At 37.4% G+C, this 21,189-nt stretch overlaps 2 protein-coding genes across 2 annotated transcripts; both read right to left on the bottom strand.

The window, feature by feature from the left end:
- Window positions 1–8,601: 8,601 nt before the first annotated feature.
- LOC145634628 (uncharacterized) lies at window positions 8,602–11,485 on the bottom strand. The gene is made up of 6 exons (XM_081686037.1): window positions 11,182–11,485; window positions 10,908–11,093; window positions 10,693–10,803; window positions 10,508–10,592; window positions 10,320–10,418; window positions 8,602–8,884 (listed from the first exon to the last, which is right to left on the bottom strand). The coding sequence occupies exons 1-6, from the start codon at window positions 11,460–11,462 to the stop codon at window positions 8,780–8,782; spliced, it is 867 nt and encodes a 288-aa protein (XP_081542163.1). The 5' UTR covers window positions 11,463–11,485; the 3' UTR covers window positions 8,602–8,779.
- A 5,877-nt stretch (window positions 11,486–17,362) lies between these two features.
- Window positions 17,363–20,080, bottom strand: LOC145636703 (uncharacterized). Its single transcript, XM_081688265.1, has one exon. It carries the CDS (start codon window positions 20,078–20,080, stop codon window positions 17,363–17,365), a length of 2,718 nt encoding a protein of 905 aa, XP_081544391.1.
- Between the last annotated feature and the right edge of the window lie 1,109 nt (window positions 20,081–21,189).

Raw genomic sequence — 21,189 nt, 5'->3', positions numbered from 1 at the left:
GCCGACTCTTCATCCTACCCCTAAGGAGAAGGCTCGGCCTCAATTTGACCTCTATAGACTCCGTTTCCCATTAACGGGTACAAGAAAAGCCATTCGACAATTACAGCCGGATGGTAGCAAGAAAACATTTTCTGATGCTCGACATTACATTGAGTAGAAGAAAACTAAGCTGTCAGAGTCGGCCTCTACGTCAACTTATCATGATAGCTTTCAGAATACCTCTGTAAGGTATTCCCAATCTGTACATGAGACTCCAGCAAGCAGCCCTCGGGTTCAGCTTGGTCCTCATGTGATACAATCGGCCCAATACATGGCTCCGCTATTATACCAGCCGCCTGCTTTACCATACATTCAGCCTCCCTTCTTTGGAGGACAGGCGACATGTGGCTATCAGCCCATGGACTGGCAGCTTAGGTTGCAGCACCTTGGAGATCAGCCCTCTGTGTTTTCCAGGGAAATAGCCAAAGCCGAACAGCCGGCCAAGGTTAAAAATGTGTTGGTTTGGACCTATGATGGGACCTCCAACCCTGAAGACCACCGGCTAGCATACACCCACCTCATGTATCTACAGGGGTTGGATGATGTAGCATGGTGTAGTTGCTTTCCATCCACTCTGAAGGGCATAACCCAACAGTGGTTTGGCAATCTGCCAGCTGGTTGCATCAATAGCTTTCAGACGCTTGCGTTCTTGTTTGCTTCTAACTTCTCTATGAACATCCCTGCCAAAAAGACAAGACTTGATCAGGGCAATGTACAGCAGGGGGATAGAGAAGGGCTGCGTTCCTATGTCAGGAGGTTCAATCTAGTGAGAATCCAGATCCATGGGCTGTCTGATGAGATCGCCTACACAAACTTCTTCAAGGGTCTGAAGGACGGTTCTACTTTAAAGTATGAACTCGTCCGTAAGAAAATTTTCACTCTGCAGGGGGCACTACGAGAGGCGGAAGCCTATATACAGGCGACCGAGCTCTGCTCCTCTTGTAAGCAGTCGGACTCAAAGAAGTCCGACCGACGGAAAGAGAGTTGGCCTGCCCAACCGGCTCCAAAACCTGAAGAGAGCATAAAAAAGAAAAAACAGATCTGGGCCTGTAGACACCTAAAAATGTCTCCCAAAAACCAAACCCGATGATGAACAACCTTTCACTGCCATTAGTTGGCCGGGTTGAGTCTTTAATCCTGGGAGTGCTTAAAATTCATATTCAATCGAATTCAATTCATAAAATAACCAACGGATCAGTCTTTATGTTTAGTCAAAGCATAGTTTCTTTTTATTTTGGCCCAAACCTTTTTATTTTATTTATTTCATTTATTATTTTAGCCCAATTAATAATAATAAATCAGAAATGGCCCGAAATTATCAATCGGCATTAAAAATGCTGAACGAAATTAGGGTTAAAAGTAAATTTAGACGGAAAATTGGATTACAGAATCCCGCGTCACGGGAATTGTCCACCGTGTCACGGGAACTTTCCCCGTCTGACGGTGGGATTCCCCATGACACGGGGAATTCTGTGTCCTTTTCGCGTAAACCCTTCACGCGTTTTCTTCCCCCGTACCCTAAATATCTCCCGCGTCACTCAGTGGTCCACTGTGTCACGGTAACATGTCCCGTCTAACGATGGGATTCCCCGTGACACGGTGCCCTCTACCGTGTCGCGGTGCATATTTCTAGGGTTTTTATCTTTTTAGGGTTTCGTGTGTTCCCTCAGCACATTTTTTCTATAAATACCCCCTCATTTCTAATGTACGGGGCATAAACGAATTATCTCATTCTCTCTTCTATGCTCTAAACTAAACACTAGCCTACTCTTCTCTCTCAAAATACCTTCCCTAAGCACTCCCAGGAGTCCGTACTTTACCCGAGGTTCTATCCTTAAACCGCGGCGTGAAAGGTAGAATTGTTTGAGGGTTTGGCCCCAAATCAATTCCAATTAATTTAATTTAATTTCGTTTTAATTATTGTTTTATGAATTTTCCTTGAAGTTACTAACGCATTTATTGCTTTTATAGTAGCAAGCAAACAAAATCAAAGTAAGGAATCATGTTCCTTTTATTTCTATTATTTTTCTAAAGATTTTATATTGTTGGATTTATTTCTATGATTGCTTCCAATATTAATTTTTATTCTATTGTTATTATGATCACCGTATTGCATGTTTAAAGGGAATATGTAATTGAAAATCACGCCTAATAAGTTAATTTGGACAACCGGTTTAGGTTCCTTTAATCTTATTATTAAATCGAAGTGATCACCAATATTTTAGAATAATATGTTGCATTAATATTAAACCAATTTAGCATAATAATAGTTTGGAGCGAATTGAATATTTTGTTTGTATGCCTTTGAGATCACAGGAATGCTTTTCACAATAAGATTCGAGTAGAGGCCAATACGGGCGAATGTGACTCCATGACTCACTTCGTACCATAATCCCCGATCCTCCTTTCGTGGTTCCGAACCATATGGAGTTAGTAATCTCATGGATTATGAATGGGGTGTAACCTTCACGGGTCAATCGTTGTTGCCTTCGTTGTCCCTTTATCGTGGTTGCTTTATAATGATCCGTGAACGGTTTACAAGTTCCTTAAAAACTTGTTGGCGGCTCCCTACTTTATTTGTCCCTAATCGTTGTCCCTAATCATATGTCAATTCACACTTCTATGAGTGCTAAGCATATTCACAACATGCTTTTACGTAGGCGCACCTCAAACGACGCCTACAATTTCGCGACTCCACTGGGGACGATTCTTGGTTATTTATCGATTTGAGTGATCGGTATTTAATTAAGATGAGTGGATGAGACTTGAAAGATTCTTGAAAAATATTCCTGTGATTAATTTGGCATTTTTGCATAAGCATAGACGTTTTAACGTCGCATTTAGGTCTGTCCCGTAGGAAAAATTGAATAACTTGATTACGTACGAAGGAAAACAGGGCACCAGTCAAATTTTCTGACTGCCGTGTCACGGCAGAATCTGCCGTGCCGCGGTGCAGTTTACCGTCTGACGGTGTGCAGCACCGTGACACGGTGCTCTCTACCGTGTCACGGCAGTCCTAAAATCAGTACGGTGCTCTCTGCCGTGTCACGGCAGTCCTAAAATCAGTCCTAAAAATTTGCCGAGCCACGTCAGCCTCCACCGTGCCACGGGAGAGTTCACCGTGTCACGGCAGTTTCCACCGTGGCACGGTGGATTTCCAGCAAAAAAAAAAAAGAAAAAAAAACCTGGAAATGGTCACCGCGTCACGGCAGCTTGTGCCGTGACACGGTACAGTTTGCCGTGTCACGGTGCCTAGGAAATAAGTCCAGTCAGTTTTTTTTAGTCTTACATGTTAATTTGGTCCTCGCGTCAGTCATTTTGGTTACTGTTCACATGTCTAGCCATACGATCATACCACGAGTCTTATTACATCACTTAATCACTCACGAGTCAAGAATAGTCCACACACTTTCTTTATGTTCCGACTTGAGTCGTGCACCATGTCGTTTATGATCGTATACTAGGTTCATGCACCCCCATTTTCGTCATAATATAAAAAAATGAGTGGAGTTTTATCACCTGTTTTCAAAGGTCTTTTTTTCCTTCCTTTCCTATCTTGAGCAATGAGTCAAACAAATAAGTGATTTTATTTCATTTCAAAGAACTTGGTCAAGGAGCAGGGGTAGGTTGGTACTTTGAGTCATTACTGCAGCAACCTCTTAGGCCTAAGAGGCGTACAAGAAAACCACCACAATCATCTCCACAGAGTTCATCCCCCATTTACTTTCAACCAATGGCCACCACTAAGGAAGATATGGAGAACATGAACCAGGCCATCGAGAGGTTGTCTACTATGATGGAAGCACTCACTACCAGGGTTCTCACGGTAGAGCAAAACAATCAAAACAATGCCACTATAGCTGCAATAGACAAGATCAGAGAACATATGAGTAAGATCTCTGAAGAGTTTACCTATGTAGAGCAACCTGCCACTTCTCTGAACATAAGGGATAGGTGTAAGGAGGGTGTTCCCGTCGTAGGGGATCCTTCTCCTTAGATGCCCATGGCCCTTTAGAAGCCTAGGACTTTACACTTGTTAGGGTGTATTAGGATTTGAATTCCTGACTCTTTGGGGGACCTTGAATTAGAAATTATTCTATCATACACGCTTTTTTGTAAGGAACAAGTAGGAGTCGCCAATGAGTTTTAGGAAAACCCATAAACCTTGTTCATACCTTTCTCCCAAGTAGAGTTCAAGGGATATTTAACATGAATCATAAGTTTACCCATGCCCAAATTGGTCTACATAAACCAAATATGAGTTTGGGAGCGAGGGTACCAAGATAACGTTCCCTTTAGAGGGGAATCGCGATCTTAGCCCTAGTGCGGCCTCTACTAGCTCTTCCTTTTGCATAATTTCATCACCAAACAATATATGCAACGCGATACCTAAAAACTAAGGTAGTTGATTTTATTAACACGCATTAATCATATAGGAATTACATTGCAAAAGTCATTATTCTTATTTAATCAATTTCGTTAAAAGAACAAGAAAATAAATAATATTCGCCTTGTCTTAAGTGATAAACAACAATTAATTATCAAATTCTAGTCTTGATTAACGAAAGAGTACTATGTGAATTAATTAATTAAAATTTTGTTTAAAGTGATCAAACAACACTAATTAATCAATAAAAATTATTTAAAAAATAAAAGAAAAGTGATTTATCTAAGTGCTCAGGAAACTAACCGTTCTTCTATGTATGCTTAGATCTCCGTCTTAGATGTTTATGGACTTTCTTTCTTCATCATACCTTCAAGAGCTTCAATGGATGGATTAGGATTGAAGAGTATTTTAGAAGAAAGAGGGAAAAGTAGTATGATAGTAAGAGGGTTTGAGAGATTAGGGATTTTAGAAATTTAGGGTTTTTAATTCTGATTTTCTGTGTCTTTAGAGTTGTGCGAAGACCCCTTTTTATAGGCGTAGGAATCTCGGTTTAAGGTTTTAGAGCCGCGCCGTTAGATGGCACGCACAAATCTCAGAGTCGCGCTCGAGTGCCGCACGCAACTCTCAGAGTCGCGCGCGCTAGGCGCGCGCAACTTATTGAGTTGCGCGGGTTTGCGGTTTGCCTTATACGAAAACACGTTTTTAAAACTTCCATAACTTTTTATTGAAAAGTCGGATTTAGGCGTGTGAGATATCATTGGAAATCTCTAGAAGTGTACTTTCTAATGCCGTTAGAATTAGGTCAAAAGCTGTTATGGATCAAAATTTATGGCCGTTGGAGTGCAAGGGTGTCGGTTTTGGGCCTGGTTTAGTGTTTTGATCATAACTTCTTCGTTTTGGCTCGGAATTGGGCTTATAATATACCGTTGGAAAGCTCTTTGAAAGGGAATTTTATGGTTGGTTTATCTGTTTGGCTCGGTTTTCAACAATGTAGGTTCCATTGGATCCAATCATTGCATTTGACGCATTTGGGTTCGTTATTAATCAAGTTTAAACATGTATGAACACGTTTTAGGCCTAATTATTAATTCTACAAGGCTCTAAGATAACTTGGTCTCAAATATGAGTTTTAACTTACTTCACAATACTTTTCGTAGTCCATAAACACTTCAACTTTGATCTAGCATGAAGAACGGGTTTTTATAACATCATCGCACTTCCTTTAGGGACAAGAGGCCAAATGTATGTGTCTATAGTTAGCCCCCACTTTGATCGAGTCTAGAATAGACGATGATCAAAGTAGTCAAGTAAATAAATCCGAGACTCATTCTGCAAAGTTCTCTAAGAATTGAAAATCTTTCAGAAATATTAAGGATGTCGAAACGATCCTTGTTCGCTAAGTGTTTTGAAACAAATAGCTATTAAGGCTAGAGAAAGTTTTTTTCTAGTCTTAACGCGCTAAAGAATCTAGATTGATCCTTTGCAATTGTAGAACGCTTTTACAAGTAAAGGTGTTCTGGGTGATGTCAAGTCATGAGAAGAGATCGGTTTTTAAAAAAGAATAAAAGGGGATGATTTCCTCTCAATCATGTCATCGTTGGTTTAAAGTCCCTCGATATGTCATTGAAACTTTAGCCTGACTTTAACAAAGTAAAAAGAATGAAAAAGGATTTTCGATATTCGAATCGAAAAGGGGTCCGGTATTCGAGTCGGATGTCCACAAGATAGAAATACATGTCTCAGGACTGGAGGCATATATCCAAATCCAGTGAGAGAGAATAAAGTCAGCAACTCTCTCAGCAGTTTTATCCACAAGATGAGTACACGTGTTTTAGGACTGGGGGCACGTGACTACATGGGTGCGACATCGTCTCGTCGCTCTTTATACAGGGGGTGGACGGACAACCTAACTGTCCGGTAAGCTAGTAAGCTCTCACTAACTACCGTATTTGCTTCCATTTAAGAAGTGCTTGTTCCTGAAGGTTCGGCACGCCTGTCGACTCGTGAGCTAACGCCTACAGTAAATAGTCTACCTTTTAGTTCCGAGAGGTTGATCTCGCAAAGCTTAGGCTAAGGTGAAATTTTACGCAACACCTACGCCGTACAATTTTACGCTGTAAGCTACACAATTTGCATTTTTACGCTACATGAAAACGCCTTCCTTTTGCTTCGTACGTGAAAAAGAAGAAAACCCGGACACTTATATCGTCAGTACAGTAAAATGACAAACCTGTCTATGGGTGCTTTTACGTAAAGCACCACCATGGAACGTCTTAAGGCACGCTTACGAAAAACGTTCAAAACATATGCTTGGGGAAGGCACAAAGCACGGTGTGCATGCAAAATGATGCAAAAAACTATCAAAGAAGAAAATAAACTACAAATGCAAAGCAATTAAAAAGGATTTTGATAATTTGCGCGCCATTATGTCTAATAACAAGCAAAACCCGTTGAAAAAATGATCAAACGGATCAAAATCCAGATACCGGTCATTTTAGTGACCAGTATCCGCGCGCAACTCAGTAGGTCGCGCTGGCCAAGCGCGCATCATTCTGAGTTGCGCTGGTCTGTCACGCGCAACTGATCCATTTGCGCGCGACACTTAGTTCAGCAAAAAGAAAATCGCGAAGCGCGATTTTTCATTTTGTTCTCTCTCTCCTTCCTTCACGATTTTCGCTTCTTTCTTTCTCTAAAGAGCTCGGATTTTCTTGTTTTTTTTCGAAGCTAAAGGAATTAGAATTCGTCCCTTATTCATTTTTGCCATAATCCAATGTAAATTTTTTGCTAAACTCGTTTGTTCTTGGTTGAATTTGGGCGATTTTCGAATCGTTAAACCCCAAATTTTGAATTTGGGGTTTTTCGATTTAGTCCATTATTCTTGAAATTGTTTGCTCCATGTTGTTATGCTATGTTTAAGGAGTGTTTTGCAACAAATTTCATGAAGAATAGTTAAGTATTGAACCTTGCATGAGCATTACTTCGTTTAAGTATGTTCTTTCTTTTTTCCATCGAATTTAGTTTGAATCTGTTGTTTTATTTGCTCATTTTTGTTAAACTTGTTTATTATGAAGTGAATTATAGTATTGGAATGAATATTACTTTCATAAATTATGTTTTGAAAATTTTGAAAATGGCGCGAAGTGTACTCTTAGTTTTTTGCCATGTTCAAACTTCAAAATTGGTTGGTAGGCGATAATTGTATTGGTGTTACTATTATTCGCCTAAGAGTAGCTGATTCTTTGAGATTTTAGAAAATCCCTTGAATGCTTAGTTGAAACTGGTATAGGATGGCTCTTGCAGGTGTTAGATCCCCCGTTTACTGAGTTTAACTGCAAGTACCATAGCCCCCAAGTATGGGTGGCATTCGACTTGTTTTCATGAATTTGTTTATTTGTCGTTATTTATATTGCAACAAATTTCATGCGAAGTTGTAAAGTATTGATCCTGTTTGAGCATGTCAAGCATATATGTGTTTTCTTTTGTTCTAATTTTGACTTTGTGCTTGAACTTTATTTCTCTTTTGTTTTGCTCACATACACTACTACAAAAAATGCCAAAGAGACCAGTTGAAAAAGGCCAAAGAGACTGCTTTACAGGCGGTCTCTAGCTCAGCGGTCTCTTTGGCTAAGAGACCGCTTGTAAAGAGGCGGTCTTAAGTTGCTATACCAGAGACCTATTATCTAAGAAAAACGGTCTCTTTGGGTGGTTGATAGTTTGAAATTGTAGAAGCATAAGAGACCGTTTTTGTCAGAAAAGCGGTCTCTTGTAAACCAAACTAAGACCGCTTTTTGTACTTAGGCGGTCTCTCTTTTTGAAATAACTAAGACCACTTTCTTAGTTAGACGGTCTCTCTTTTTTTTTTAAAAGAATATACAGCATTTGTGTATAGACCATGCATGTATGATAACCGGTCTCAAATGGGTAAATTTTTTTTTTTTTTTAATTTTTTTTTTTTTTCGAATAATCAAATTTTTAAATCCTATCTACCGGCCTGCTGCATTAAATTTTTGCGCCAATTATATTGATTCCTGTTTTTTTTTTTTTTTTTTTTTTTTTGTTTTTTTTTTTTTTTTAATCCAACCTATAATCACCAAAAATAATCCTGTATATATATCCTGCTCAATATTATTAAATTGCACCAAAAATAATCCTCGAACCTGCTAATATATTATATACAAATAGTATTCAAAAATATGTATATATATATATATATGCATCAAACTATATATAACCAACACAGTATTAATATATGTACAAAGTAATAGCTATTTGCCAATGTATGTATCAAAATACAAAATGTAGAGATTTTTCAAGTATCAAGACTAACATTAATGATGTTGTAATCACCAATCACTAAGGTTCTTCCGGCTCCTCATGATCAAGAACATATTGAATCCATAAGTCTCTAATCTCATCAATTTCTTCTGAAGAATATGTGCAAGGATCTTTGGGAAAAATCTACAACATATGCAATTAGTAAATGAGTAAAAAAAGATATATAATTAGCAAATTAGATTACATCCATTTACAATTGAGCTAAAGAGCTACTTTGCCTACTTTCTTACTTAAATCCAGAATACAGAGCTATTAGCATCTGTCTGATGAGCTGGTTCAGTTTTGTGTGATGAAGGTGCTGTTATCGGCGATTCAATCTCCGTTTGTTGAGTTTAGAGGTGATTATCTTAACAACATTGTTAAAACTTGTTATAATGTTTATTTAGGGGGTTTGAATGGGTTGAATTGGACTAATCAGATCTGTGCAAAGGCTGTTTTAGCTCAAATTGTGTTAATTGTATTTGCTCGTGTTGAAGAGGATTCTATGTTTTTTAGTAGTTTTAAGACGATTACAGTTTCGGAGTTGCTTGAATTTACTGGTAGGAATTTGAGTGAAGGGAATTCTGCTCAATTGGTTCAGAATGTAATTAATGAGGTTATGGATTGTAATGGAGGGGTTGAAGATTTTAATCAACATACTGAAAACTCCCAGAATGGAGATGTCAATGTGGATGGGAATGAGGATAAGAATGATGGTGATGATTCAGGGGAGAAACCGGAGGAAAATAACAAAGCAGGGGCGAAAGTGGAGGAGAATACTGAACCAGAGGCGAAAATGGATGAAAATAGTGATGAGGGGAAACCAGTAGTGAAAAGTGAAGGACTGGGAGGATCAGGGGAAAGGGAGAGTTTGCTTAGAGAGGATGGTTTAATGTTGTTTAAGAACTTGTGTAAATTGTCTATGAAGTTCTCTTCACAGGAGCATTCTGATGATGAGATTCTACTAAGGGGTAAAATCCTATCTTTGGAATTGCTGAAGGTGATTATGCATAATAGCGGTCTTGTTTGATGTTGCTGCTGTTGAATTCATGCCTAGTTCAATAGTTGTTGTACCAATATATTGACATTGGTATGGTATATTGACATTCGTACATTCAGAATATATGAAAGACTATTTAGGTGTACTGTTGTGATGGATGAAGAGAAGCTCTTTTGAAAGTACCTAATACTGGTTTTGTAGTTGATCTCTTAAAAAACCCAATACTGGTTAATATTTGGATTCAGTTTTTCCTAATTTAGGCAACAAGACTGGTTAATATTTGCGTAGTGCAACTATTGTAATTGAATATTTAGCAATATCAATGGGGAAGGATTTCCTACACTTGAGGTGTGCCTTATACTCACTACAATCACAGGCCATCAATAAAGCAAGCAACTCAAGTTCTCAACTTTGAGACTATCATGCCTAGTGAAATTTTAATTGATGAACACAGTCCAATTATCAAGATGGGAGTAATCTTCAATACCAAAGGAAATGCAAGAGGGGGGCAGACAGAGGGGTTAACATATGCATGCAAGAATAAAATATCAACTTAAATGACATGTATGTTGAAAATACCTGCTCAGAAATCCATAATACTCTGTTCTGTATAATGTCCAGCATATAGCGACATACAAAGTAACCACAGTGCTTTGTGTATGCAGATTGTAGAGGACACTGATACAAAAAAAATAACCATTAAAACAGTTTTGGATCTGATTTTACACTACTAGGTATGAAATATGCTAAAAATAATAATGACTTACACGTGGTTGCTTCCACCCTATTTTTGGATTCTTTTTTATTTTCTTGATATCTTTTCGATGCTTCATGCTGAATTTAACTATTCCCCTACAAAATCATTTCAAGATGGCACGGTTGCATTAATTTTGTTTAGACAATTAAAAAAAACACAAGAAGTTAACCAAGTGAATATTTTAGTAGTACATACTCATTGATGATTTTTTGTGCAAATGAGTTGATTTCGTTTTCTGCTCCAAGTGGATCTAACCAATACACCAACCCATTCCATGGACTAATCACCGCTAACGTCCAATGCAGACTAGACATATTGTAAAATAAATACATAGTAATGGGATTAATTAAAGTTTGAGTATTTAACATAACTCGGATCTATAAAAAAAAATAAAAAGAAACTACACTTACTTGTCATTATAAGGAGCAAAGAATAATTGATTAACATTTTTCCCCTCATTGGTTCCAAAAACATGGGCTAAGTAGTCAGATCGAATTTGCTCATCTGTTGTCGGTGTCAATGGTGAAAGAACATTACAGTCACAGAACCCATACATTCCCGAGACACCTTCTTTTTGACAACGTTCTTTTAGGTGCCTTGTCCCATGAAAAGTTATATGAATATTAGTTAATGGGCCAAAAAAAACAATATTAAAATTAGAACCTATATTATATGGAAACTTACTTCATGAAGACCTTCATTTGCGATTCTCCGACCTCCCTTTGGAAACACCAATCAAGCAAGTCTTCAAAGTCAAGTGAAACATCCAACCCATTTTCGTTAAGAAACACGCTTTCCGGGATAGTTATGGAGATGGTATCACCCGTCTTTTGCATTCCCATAGCTTTTTTTCTCATAACACGCATCCAAGTAGATGTTACCTTCTCACGATCCTTGTCGGTAACAACATAGGTACGAGTGGTTGATGCTTGGGAGGATGTTGATCGTGGGGATGGTGTGGTCATATTCAACTCTTTATCTAGTTGCTTGTCCGCCTTAATAATATGGTTTCACACAAAAACAACACGCATGTAAGCTTTAGAAGAAGAAAGCTTGCACATGAATCTAAAAACCACTTAATCAAGCAAAGTAAGCTACTGCAATTTAAGCTAAGTTTCGACTGATTTTGCAAATCTATTTATGCATGCAAATTTCAATAAAACAAAATTTGAGTTTCTATATTGCTTCTTCCAAGTGATGTGTATACCCCCTGCTATTTATTACATATCATTCACTTCTCTTGTTAAACAAGATTATGCAATTTCTGTCAGAAGGCTTTTTCATGCTGGTAACAAGATAGATATATATAAATCACAGGGCGGTGAATGAAATATATGAAGCATCAGAAGACCAAATGAGCTTATAACTTGTTAGGTTTGTATCTTCTCAAATCTCTGACAAAGCATGCAAATGGACTGAATTGTTTACTTTGTGCATGCTCAATTGATAAGTGGACCTCTAGTAAATCTTCAATTGAGTCGCATGGTAGTAATTAAGTACAATATATAAGCCACATTAATTTCTTCTCCAAGAAACTCATTTAAAGCCACAAATCTGGTCACTTTTGACTGACTACTATTCTAATGCAAAAAAATTCTTAGTGTCAATTAATCAGATCTATAGCGAAAGAAAAGAACTAACAAAAAACAAAATCTTAGCCTTGAAAAACTGATTCAAATTGCAAAATTCAATATACACACCAAATAGTTCTTCAAAGAGAAAACTACTGAACTGCTAAAGTTTTTACCAGGAAAATAATAAGCATGCATATCATAATTCTATAGGTCATTCATAGTTACAGCAAACTATATAAGAGCAGGCATCATAAACAGATAGATGGACAGATCTGCGAGCTCGTAATAGCCAACCATCCAAACAACCTCTACAATACTAAAAGTTCATAATAGCTATCTGGCATAACTATAGTCATACTTAGTGAAATAGTAAAGTTGTGAGCTTGAAGAATGCGTCTTCAGGTTTTTCAGAATGAATGACATGTTGCATAATACTACTCCTATGAATTAACATTATTTTTTCCCCTATATATGAAAATCTAATGTTTCTCTTAATATGAAATAGTCAAAGCGTCATCGCATTATTGATCTTGAGCAACTACAAGTACTCTTCATATATGATTTACTTATCTCTCATTTCTACAAGTACTCTACATATATATGATTTACTTATATCTCTCATTTCCTATAATGTTGGTATATAAAAAATTCTCACAACTCTCAGTCAACTACAACATAATTCCAATTTCCCAAACCCGCAAGTCAACAATTTCACAGAAGATTCCCTAACATATTTCAGTCAAAGAATCAATTGAAAACCATAAACCATGTCTCTTGTTTTCCTTCTCATAGAACACCACTCGATTTTTGAAAACAGAATCCGGAAGTATCAAAGAACATCAATTACTGCAAAAGGTTTTACCAGCAAGGGTATCAATGATTATAATTTATAACACTCCATAAGAGTGCCAAAACACAGTTCACAATCTTAACGATTCAGTAAAACCAAACAAGCATTCAGAAACTTTTTAGTTAGCAGCACCTCAACTCTGAAAAATGGTCACACAAAAATTCTAGTCAATCCAGCACTAAGCATTATACATATGATTCCTGAAATTATAGCATTTCAGATTTCAAAAGCACCTTAATTATACTGATGAGGTTGACACATATTCTTGTAGCCATGTGGCAAGTAACAAACAGAAATGTGAGAGCAACTCCAACATAAGCTTATCGATACAGGAGTAAAAAGTAAAGAGTCAATTTGAATCACTTTTGACTGACTACTATTCTAATGCAGATTACCAGAATGCAGAATGCAGTAGCAACAGCACAGTAGAAAAAGAATGCAGAATGCAGAATGCAGTAGTAACAGCACAGTAGAAAAAGACTACAGATTTGCTCCTTTACCTGTGGGGGCAGTATCAAATGATTTGGCCAAGCTGTGATAGCCTTCTTAGCTTGACAAACAAAGATCAATTCATCGTTGGGACATGGCAAGGGAGCAGAAGGCATTAAATCTTCTGTAATGGTTACTCGACGATGACCATGGGGCAACGATATGTTATGATTACCAAGAACTTCCGTGTTGTTTTCTATGTAAACTTTTCCGTTAGCTATAATGTGTATCTCTTTGTCGCTTCCCTCAATTGCCAAGCGGCAATCACTCCATCCCTGAAAACAAAAGGCTCAACCAGATATCAAACATGAAATCTCGCTTAAATGACCTTATCAAAATATGAGACTTGAAAACAAAGCCCATAATTCAAGCAGGTATTACCTCGGGAAAAGTATAGTTGTTGTTGGTATTCACAACTTGACTTTGATGTGGGGGGATTGGAGTATGCTCAACTGGAATCATATGGTTCTCCTCAGGCCAAGGAACATGGTATGCCTCTGCCTCTGCCGCTGTGTCGAGGTTCTGAAGTTGAGGATGGACCACGATTGGGCTTTTTGTGTACTGAGGTTCTGAGTTTGTCGCAATTCTTTGCTCAGTATAGGCTTGTTCGTGAGATTTATCCACAGGTGAATCATGTCCAAAGTGATGCCTTTCAACGTCATGCCTTTCCATACCTCCCATCAAAAGTTGTGTAAGAGGGACACCATTACCAAATGAGTTGTCTAAATGAGCAGCATCCAACACTTTTCCAGCTGCCCCTTGGCTACTAGAACCACTCATGTCACCAGAACCAAAATGGTTCCCAAAATCACCAAGGAAACCACCCGAACCTGCTGCCTCCCCACCAAGCAGCCCACCTGAATTTGCAAGATCGCCACCAAAAACACCTTACTGAGCACCACCAGCCATGAATGCTCCTAATTGCTCTTGATTAAGCATGACATCATGAAGGAAATTATAAAGCTTTGCTGCTTGCTCATTGTTGCCATCCTTGAGTTCATCGCATCCATTCTAGCATGTAATTCGCTAGGTGCGGTTGGTTTGTTGTATCCAAAGTACTCCTTGTTAGTTATGCCTGATCCAACAGCCCTAACAGAACCTCCATGCTCTGGTTTGTTTAAAGCTCTTGACAAGATATCATCTCGACATGTAGCAACTATTTCACCTTTTTGTACTTGGGCCTCCAATCTAATCTGTAAAACGAGGCCAAGATCATAAAGGGTTAGTGTCTATTTTTAACCGAAAAAGAAATTATATTACATGCAGGTGTTTACCAAAACACCAAGAAATTGCATCAGATTGTTGCCAACTTACTATTGCATCATGGATTTCTTTATCAGCAGGATTGTCAACGGTCAGAACTCCATTCTTGACGTGAGAATGAGATTTAATCCAAGTCAAATGTCGAGGCACGTTTGAGACATGTATTCCTTGTTTTTCAAGATCTTTCTCCTACATTGTGAAAATAAAAAATCATAAATTAAACTGCTTTGAAACAGGTACTGTCATAAGCTAGATCAGAACCTGCAAACAATATATTGATATTAGCAAACTAAAATCAGTATAGCTACGACATTAGCCAATAGTGTCAGAGAAGTCATTTCAATACTACAAGAACTAGGAAATAAGATTACAGATTTGTTCTTCTCACTTTTTTAATCACTAAACAACAACAACAACAATATTACAATAAGTTGTAATAACTGAAATTTAATTAAAGATACTATGCATTCTTGGCTCTAAGGATATTTTTCACTCCACTATAATTACAAGAATTCCTTAAACATTCAATAATTCTGACACACCTCCCTTCATCTAGCTTTTTTAGTTTGTATCAGTCCAGTGGTGTGAACATCTGCCAGGTTCACTATCCAGTTATTAATATATGATTAAGCAGCTGTTTTAGCCTCTGAAACACACCAACTTTGCTTACTATGAACCGGTAATCACTCAAAGCTATAACATGCTTACAAGCTGCTATTTTCTGTGAGCAAGGGGACTATATTAAACTGCTGGAATCTCGTTTTCACAGACCACAGTGAGCAAGGGGACTATATTAAACTGCTGGCCTTAATATTAATGTTTCTGCAAACTCTAGCAATTTTTAGGCAGGATAAAATGCATCATAGACTCCAAGCAATCAGAATCTTTATTTCAGGACTTAAGGGCTATCATGCAAAGAATTTTTTGGGGCTTCTCAGAAAAATAGCAACTACTAAAGTACTTACAGTGAGCCACTAAGAAACTTAGCTACTATGACCTTCCATACTACCTTAAGCTGTGTCTGATGTACTTTGGTTTGCTGCCAGAGGATTACTCCATTAGACACGCACGACTCATTCGAATATGGGTTGCAGAGGGTTTTGTGAGAGAAGGAAAAGGAAAGGGAAAATCAGCAGAACAGGTTGCAAAAGAATACCTGACAGAGCTTATAAACAGAAGCTTGGTTCAAGTCTCAGAAATAGATATTGATGGGAAAATAAGAAAAGTAAGAGTCCATGATTTGATGCTGTATGGACAGAAAATAGCTCAAGCTGTGATTAATTTACACGAAGAGTATCAATCCACAGATGCAATAAAGATTGATACTCTTCGTGTAAATTTATCACAGCTTGAGCTATTTTCTGTCCATACATGGCCATAACTCAAATCCTTGGACTTTGAGAGGATGATTTCCCGCATCAAATCATGGACTCTGAGTTTTCTTAACAGTACTTTATTCTTAGGTATAGTAATTAACAGTACTTTCGTGTACAGTGGGTGTGCAAGAGACTAAGTTTCTTAGTGGCAGAAGAACAGGACAGTAGCATATGAACTCAGTTTACTAGGGCAGTAGCATAATAAAAATAAAAGAACAGGATAGTAGCATAATAAAAAAAAAAAAAAAAAAAAAAAAAAGAACAGGATAGTAGCAGACATACAGGACAGTAGAATATGAAGTCGGTTTATTAGGACAGTAGCATCATATACTTACAATTTCTTCTTCAAAATATTGATAGCCAAGTCTCCCACCTCGATATTTTGAGGTCTTCTTTTTAGACCTTTCACGATTACTTTCACTCAATTTCTGCAATTAAATACACATTCAAAGTTATTTTACACAAACATTAAATTTATAAAGGCATACAAAAAAAAATAAGGTAAAGCCATAATGATGAATTAGCACCTTGAAGTCATTAGAACTACAAGCTGTGATGAATGCCCCCCAATCATCTGAAGTTATAAAAGGATATTTCAAAGGTGGTGTACTATTAATTGACCCATCTTTGAGATACAACCACCTAAGTCTTAGTCTAGTCTTGAAAGCTCTCCATCGATCAGAAGCTCGATTTAGTATCCATCTTTTGCGACCTTCAAGGACATCAAACCCCCTCTACATTCATATAATGTCATATGTTAGACATACATATACATAACCCTAAACTTTTTTTTTATTAAGTAACATATGAACTCAGTTTACTTACCGAGATATTGTCATACAAATGATCTAGGACTGCTTGTGGAACATCTAACCACTTGTTGTAGGTGATACTTACTCTTTCATGCACAACTACACCAATATAGGTGGAAAAATGACCTCTATGACTCCCAATAGGGATTCTTTTGGTTGGATGCCATTGTAAAGGGATTTTGGAGCCAGCCTGGATAGCTTTCCCAACCATTCTAAGAACCGTGCGACCTCTTTCTTCCTCGCATTCGTTGTTGTCAGAATTTTCGGTTTCACGCACTCGCTTTCTTTTCCGAGCCATAAACCTATTGAAAAGAGAAAAAGAAAAAATCAATTTGGTTAGTAAAACTAAATAAAATGCTATAAAAACCATAACGTGAATTAAACATTAATATATAGATGGCAATGAGAAATGATTTTGACAAGCAAACGTTAATAAATCAAGTTGCACAAACAAAGTAAGACTTGAAAATTAATGTTACCACCTAGTAAGTGAAACACACCTCAAATACATAAGGACTTATTATGTCCACGCTTTCGCTTTTTCCCCTTTTTTTCTTTGTCAACCCACATGCCTTCATTGTGGTCATCTCTAACATATATTGAAATATCATCTGTAACATCAACCTCAATGTGTACTTGCTCCTTTCTCCTAACATAACCATCATCCAACATACTATCTTCACTATAATCATCAAAAATATGTCGGGGCTTTGGTGCTATAACTGCTGACATTCTCTTGTTCGATGGGTCGGTCATATAAAAGACTTGTCTTGCCTGACTTGCTAGTATGAAAGGATCTTCTTTGTGACCAACTTTATTCAAATTCACCAATGTAAGCCCGAACCTATCATGTTCAACCCCATTGTTATTGTCGACCCATTGGCATTTAAAAACAGGCATCGAAAAACTAGAGTAATGCAGCTCACAAATCTCTTCAATGACCCCATAATAGTTCATCATACCACACACAGGATTCTTGTCTTTAGCACTAGCGAAATGCATAGCTTCAGCCTCTAAAGTAACCCCACTATTCTGCATATTACTAAGTTCATCTTGAAACCTTGTGTAAAATGTGCAACCGTTAATAACATATGCAGAATAATAAGTTGCACTAAAATCAGGTCCAAATGCCAAAGTCTTTAGTCGATCAAAAAATGGAGTCGACGAATCAATGAGCTCCTTCATTACATAATCCTTTAGCCAACTAATAAATGACCTACTATGTTCAGCAGCTAATGACTTCTCATTTGCTCTCCTGTTGCTTTTCCTCAAGAAGCTCATGTGTTTCTCAACATACGGCATAACTTCATCCTCATTATGAAGAATGTATAAATGAGCCTTATGCCAATCAACATAGGATAGGTCACGTACTTTTCGACCTATGGTCCCCTCACCATCCATTCTTCCACTATGACGAGATACAGGAAGCCCTATTCGTATTGCATTTAGCACATAGTCATTGGAATAAGCAAGAACTTCTTCGTAAAATAGTCGTTCGGCAATACAACCTTCAGGATGAAAAGCGTTCTTCACATATCCCTTATAGGTTCTCATTTGCCTTTCAAAACACCATTGATTTCTCATGTGAACTGGACCACAATATCTTATCTCTCTAACCAAGTGAATCGGTAAATGGATCATGATATCAAAAAATGATGGAGGAAAAAACATCTCTAATTGACACAAAATTTCAACAATTTCATCCTCTAATGCAGTCAACTCTCTTGGATCAATCACTTTGCTATAAATTGCATGAAAAAATCCGCAAAGTCTAATTATAGCATAACGAACATTTTTAGGCAGAATAGAACGAATTGCTACAGGTAACAAGTGCTGCATTAAAACATGGCAATCATGAGACTTAAGGCCTACAAGTTTCAAAGTTTCCATGTTCACAAGGCTACGAATATTCGAAGAATAACCTTCGGGCACTTTTACTCCGGCCAAGCTTTCACAAAACTCGATTTTTTCTTTTCTAGACAATGTGTAAGCAGCAGGAGGCAAGTATGCTCGACCTTTCTCATTCGTAACAGCATGCAATTCATCTCTAATCCCCATATGCTTCAAATCATCTCTAGATTTTTTACCATCCTTGGTCTTACCGGGGATATTGAGTAATGTACCAATCAAGCTATCACACACATTCTTCTCAATATGCATAACATCAAGTGAATATCTCACAAAGAGAAATTTCCAATAGGACAGTTGCCAAAAACATGAACACTTTTTGAAACCCTTATTAGAAAGAGTGGATCTGTGTTTCTTTCCAAAAGTAATTTCAATGTCCTTCACCTTTTCGAAGACCTCTTCACCTAACATGACTTTTGGTCGCCCTTTGAATTCTTGTGTCCCATCAAACGCATTTTTTCTCCTTCGATATGGATGATCAAATGGCAAAAATTGACGATGAACCGGATAAACATGCTTTCCAGATTCCTTTAACCATTGTCCTTTGCAATCCTCCATACCAATAGGACAAGCTGTTTCCCCTTTCATAGTATACCCCGAAAGATTTCCATAAGCCGGAAAATCTTGAATGGTGCAAAATAGCATTGCTTTCAGATTAAACTTCTCATTGCGATGTGCATCAAACACTTCCACACCTTCTTCCCAAAGCATAATCAAATCGTCAATAAGAGGTGCCAAGTACACATCAATGTCATTTCCCGGCTGTTTTGGCCCTGAAATTAGCAACGAAAGGAACATATACCTTCTCTTCATGCATAATGATGGGGGTAAATTGTAGGTCACCAACATAACGGGCCAAGTACTATACGTACTACTCATGGAACCAAATGGATTGAAACCATCTGTAGACAATGCAAGGCGTAAATTACGCTTTTCATGCGCAAATTCGGGGTATTTTGCATCAATAAACCTCCACTGCGGAGAGTCAGCCGGGTGTCTAAGCATTCCATCGTCTACACGACCATCAAAATGCCAGGTTAACTTCTTTGCATCTTCTTCTTTTGAAAATAACCTCTTAAACCTTGGTACTATTGGAAAATACCATAATGTTTTGGCAGGTACTCCCCGATCCCCTTTCTTATACCGTGAGGCTTTACAAATTGGACAACTCTCTAACGATTCATATTGATTACGATACAATACACAATCATTAGGGCAAGCATGCATTTTCTCATAAGGTAAACCCATAGAGCTTAGTGTCTTTTTCGCCTCATATGTACCAATAGGAAGGACATTGTCTTTGGGAAGCATGTCTTTCACCAATTACAATAACACATTAAAACTTGTGTCTGTCCAACCATGACCAGCCTTCAGGTTGTATAATTTGAGTATGTATGGCTGATAACCTTGTGTACTTGGTGCAACCTTCATACAATGGTTTTTCAGTGTCGTTTAACAAGCTCTCCAACATGGAAGGGTTGTTATCAAATTGATCCTCAACTGCATGCAACATGTCCTCCAACCGATCACCCTCATTATTATTATGAACTTCGGGCACATCATCCCTTTTCTCACCACTACCACTATCTTGTATGTCCCTAAACTCTCCATGCCAGATCCAACGGGTATATGTTTTATCAAATGCCCATTTACTCAAATGATTGAGAATTTCATCGGGTCTCTTATGCAAAAAATTATGGCACATAAAACAAGGACAACGTAGCTTGGAGCGGCCTCTACTGTTTTCTACTGCAAATTTAATAAATTCCTTAACCCCTGCTTCATATTCAGGGTCACCCGGCTTCGATGTTGATATCCAATTTCGATCCATTTCTAACCACCAAGAACAAGACCTCAAATCTTAAAATTGTCACATATGTAAAGCTCATATAAAGGCAATTTGGAATATAACCACAAGATTTATAACCTCTAAAAACAATATATATAAATAAAACAATAATTTCATGTGTATAGTAATATTGTATAAAAGTCGAAAAACAAGATTGAGAGTAATTAACTTAAAAATATCACATAAGTAAAGCTTATATAAAGGAAATTTGGAATATAACCACAAGATTTACAAAATCTATAAAAAAATATATATATATGTATAAATTGCATGAGTATATTAATATTGTGTAAAAAAACAAATATCATATTCATTAAACAATAGCAATAAGCTCTTCCTATTCATTTTTTAAGCACAAACAATATACTATACAAAGTAAAGAGTAGAAACATGGACCACTAGTCATTTACTATTTTTTTTTAATGTGAGCAACATGAACATCAAATTTGAAGAGCTTCCACATTCATGTTCTGTCATTTTTCATAACACATATTTTTTCACATGCAATTATTTTAGGAATCCTTACATGTGGGGTAAGCTTATATATACTATATTTTATACACCTTTTACA

Source organism: Chenopodium album, chromosome 6, assembly GCF_948465745.1.
Source record: "Chenopodium album chromosome 6, dcCheAlbu1.1, whole genome shotgun sequence".
Classification (NCBI taxonomy): domain Eukaryota; kingdom Viridiplantae; phylum Streptophyta; class Magnoliopsida; order Caryophyllales; family Amaranthaceae; genus Chenopodium; species Chenopodium album.
Note: the sequence above shows the minus strand (reverse complement) of the source record. Positions and strands in the feature narration are given on the sequence as shown.